The sequence below is a fragment of the Monodon monoceros genome, unplaced genomic scaffold, assembly GCF_005190385.1.
Source record: "Monodon monoceros isolate NGI ecotype Baffin Bay Population unplaced genomic scaffold, NGI_Narwhal_1 Super_Scaffold_19, whole genome shotgun sequence".
In the NCBI taxonomy this organism is placed as follows: domain Eukaryota; kingdom Metazoa; phylum Chordata; class Mammalia; order Artiodactyla; family Monodontidae; genus Monodon; species Monodon monoceros.
In genome coordinates, this window is record NW_021703775.1 from 75,164,408 (window position 1) to 75,168,145 (window position 3,738).

At 46.6% G+C, this 3,738-nt stretch overlaps 1 protein-coding gene across 1 annotated transcript; it reads right to left on the reverse strand.

Moving 5' to 3' along the window:
- Positions 1-263: 263 nt before the first annotated feature.
- On the reverse strand, positions 264-2,209 carry KCNS3 (potassium voltage-gated channel modifier subfamily S member 3). The gene has a single exon (XM_029232147.1). The coding sequence runs from the start codon at positions 2,207-2,209 to the stop codon at positions 734-736; it is 1,476 nt and encodes a 491-aa protein (XP_029087980.1). The 3' UTR covers positions 264-733.
- Between the last annotated feature and the right edge of the window lie 1,529 nt (positions 2,210-3,738).

Consider the following 3,738-nt stretch of genomic DNA (forward strand, 5'->3'; position numbering starts at 1 on the left):
GTACGTCCTAAACATGTACCCGCATAATCGGGTTACACTGGACAGTGTGGTTTAATCATGAATGTGATCCTCCCACTTGCCAACCACTACCAAGTCTACTGAACAAAAGAACTAGCCCACTGGTGATGTATATCCAAACTTCAGAAACACACAGAAAGGGCTCTTAACGTGTGCCAAAAAGAGCTTTTCCCTCCCAAGCCAATTGTGAATATACTGAAACATACTTACTTGACATAAAAACATACGACCAAGACATTCTCCATACTGAATTAGGCAGTTTATTAGGCTCCTAATGTCCATGTTTAGAACGTGAACATGGATTGACATGCATTGTCTCATTTTGTGGATCTTACATGCTTGTAATCTTCAGTCAGCTGGGCCTTTGATTCTACTTGTCAGTAATTGACAGTTAGCTCAATGTGAGTAAATGATAAACACAGAATGATACGTAAGCCGTAGCAAGAGATCCCACCCAATACCATCTACCTTTTGTTTTTCAAAAATCATATCACAACTCTCTCTTATAAAGAATAAATTTCAGAGCAAGGCATTTAATTCGCCTCTCTGAAAAAAATAAAGACGTTTCTATCATTTCAGAGCAGTGAAATGTCCAAATATGGCTGAAAAGTACACCCTGAGAATTAAATGATTTTAACAAACCCACTGAGGTTTATAAAGCTGTGTTAACCTAACATCGGTAAGGGACACGAGGTACAGGCACAAACGTCCCTGCTCATTTCGCCGTGCAATTCTCCAAGGATGCCGTGTTATAAACATCCTCGTTCTCTTCAATGCTCGAAGCGTCTGTGGCTTCGGGGTCACTCACCACGATGCCCACAGAAGAGAGACTGGTGAGGAAGGCATGCATCCGCTGCGCATAAATGTCCCTAATGTTAAAGTAAGGGAGCTCATGACACTTCTCTGGTGGGTCCTCACTACACTGGTCCACTTCAATGTCCTTTTGCTTCTGGTAGTACTTGGAAAACTTGTTGAAGATAATGGTGATGGGAAGGGCCACCACCAAGATGCCACAGATGATACACGTGCTGGCGATAAGCTTCCCAGCCAAGGTGACAGGGTGGGTGTCTCCGTAGCCCACGGTCGTCATGCTGATGGTGGCCCACCACCAGCAGACAGGGATGCTGGTGAGGCTGGACGTGTGGTCATCTTTCTCCACAGAGTAGATAAGCACGGAAAAGATGGAAATGCCCACCGATAGGAAGAGAAGCAGCAGCCCAACTTCGTGGTAGCTATGCCTCAGTGTGGCACCGAGAGACCGAAGTCCTACCGAGTGCCGGGCAAGCTTGAGGATGCGGAAAATCCTCATAAGCCTGAGGATCTGGACCACCTTGCCCATGTTTTCAATGTCCTCACTCTCTTCCTTCTTGGTGTCTACAGCCAACGTGGCATAAAAGGGAATAATGGAGATGAAGTCGATTATGTTCAGAGGGTTTTTCCAGAATTTCTTTTGACAGGGAGCAGCAACCAGCCGGATGGCCAGCTCGACGGTGAACCACGCGATGCACGCGATCTCGACGCCTTCCAGCACGGGGTCGTCCACCTCCCCGTCCTCGTTCTGGAACTCCGACATGCTGTGGACGCACATGGCCACGATGGAGGCCAGCACCACGCTCAGGGAGGAGATGGCGATGAGCTTGGCCGACAGGCAGTAGGCTGGGTTTTCCGTGCGAATCCAGATCTTCTTCCGGAGCTGACCGAATCGCAGCTTGTCAAACTTCTCCAGCTCCTTCTCGAACAGAGACGACTCTTCGAAGGAGGAGTCAGTACTCACGTCGTTGCTTTTCTGGTCCCAGTCCTTCTCGTGGTTTTCCTCCTTGAGCTCGTGGTAGCGATTACTGCAGCAGGAATCGAGGAAGAGCTCATTGATGCCCCAGTACTCGATCTCCTGGCAGAACGAGAACACGCACAGCTCCTCCATGACGTGCAGCTTCCCCGTGTAATAAAAGTTCAAAACGTATCTGAACAGGGAGGGGTTCCGATCAAAATAGTACTCTTTATCGGCCACGCTGTAGTCATCACACAGTTCCAGGATGGCCTCTTCCGAGTGGCAGCTGAGCAGCTTCCCGAGTCTGGTGTGAGGAAACCGCAGGAGGGTGCTCTGGTCGATGGACTGTTTAAAGCCCCCCACGTTCAAGTTGACAAGTTCCTTGTCTTGTCCAGGGCGATGGAAAATCTCACCAAACACCATGGTGGATACAGGCGGCGGAGAGCTGGCTGGGAAGGGAGATGGAGTTCACGCTGGACCTGGAAGGAACATAAGACGGCATTTAGCCCTGTCCCATGCAGCCAGCCGTGCCAAGCTTATTTTTAAACTGCCCTTTCCAGGATGATGGGCTACATTAAAAGCAAAACAGGAAACAGGAAGAAAAAAAAAAGAGTACGCTATCCCCTTTTTGATTAGAAGAGAATCGACACAAAACAGGTTTTTGGTTTTCGTTTTTTTTTAAAAATGGGTTTATATATCCATTGTTTGGAAAAAGACTGCCATATAAATTTTATGAACCCCAATTCCTATTTCTCTATTTTTTAGTCATCCAACATCACCTCCCACTCCCCCAAAAGCAATGCATTTGGGATCACTTACACAATAGAAGCACCTCCAGTCTCAACCACGAGGCTTCCTCATTTGGAAATGCTCAATTCAGACGTGACAGGCTACTTGCTGCCCAGCTTGTAGCTCATCTCTCCTGGCCCCTAGGGCTTGGTCGTGCACCCTCAGGAACAGCTCTGTCCTCTGCTCTGCACCTCGTCCGCAACCCACACATCCCTGGGGGCTCAGCTCAGCTCTTACAAAAGATGTAGGTTTCCTCTTACGCTGCAAGGTTTCACTCTGTTTAGAAAAAGCCCTATTCCCCACGTTTCGATGTGGACAATCAAAAGGATATAATTATCTCCCTGTCCCTAAGTATCTTAAAAGATATAGTTACACTCTATGGGATGGGGTTTCAGGTACATCCACAAGGGAAGAAAGTGACTTAGGGAACCTTTTCAAGTTAACTGCACTATCAGTTTCCTGACACGAACAAGCTCCTCTGCCACCTCCTCCCTCCCTTCACAGTTTCCCACACGCTCCCAATCTACGACACCCAAGTCTATACCGGCCCAGCACGCACAGGCTATTTTATTCTTGACGCTAACCAGGATGTACCAGAACCATTTCTCAGAGAGAAAAATAATAGATTTTGACCATCATCCAATAGAATGACGCTTCCTCAGAGCCAATGATGCAAATAAAAGAAAGGTAGGAAACTGTCATATACTAAGTTCCAACCGAGTACTAGTAGATGTTTTGTTTTTATTACGTCTTTTAATCCTTCCAGTACTATAAGGTAGGTGTATAGGAAAATAGATACTCAGAGAAGTTGAGTAGAGCCATGATTTAAACCCGAGTTGGATTAACCCCCAAGCCCATGCTATTTCCACTACACACATCCCCCCCCAATCCCTTCCTATTTTTTTTTTCCTTATTATAATCTAATAACCCAATGTGGGAAGTGTTATAACAGAAATGAGTCAAGCATCTTTGGGTTTATTGAGAGAAGAACAATGACCTCTGTCTGGAGAAGCTTCATGGCAGAGGTTCTATTCAGGTCAAATGTTAAAGGTTTAAGCAGAGCTGAGCAAAGAGGGAAAAGGACATTCCCAACCAAGGGTATCAAAAGGTGGGCACAAGCCAGACTGTAAAAAGACTTGGGTATCAATCTAAAGATTCTGGAG

What these genes read in the sequence shown, in the direction of transcription:
- KCNS3 (XM_029232147.1), bottom strand. Translation starts at nt 2,209, where the DNA reads ATGGTGTTTGGTGAGATTTTCCATCGCCCTGGACAAGACAAGGAACTT.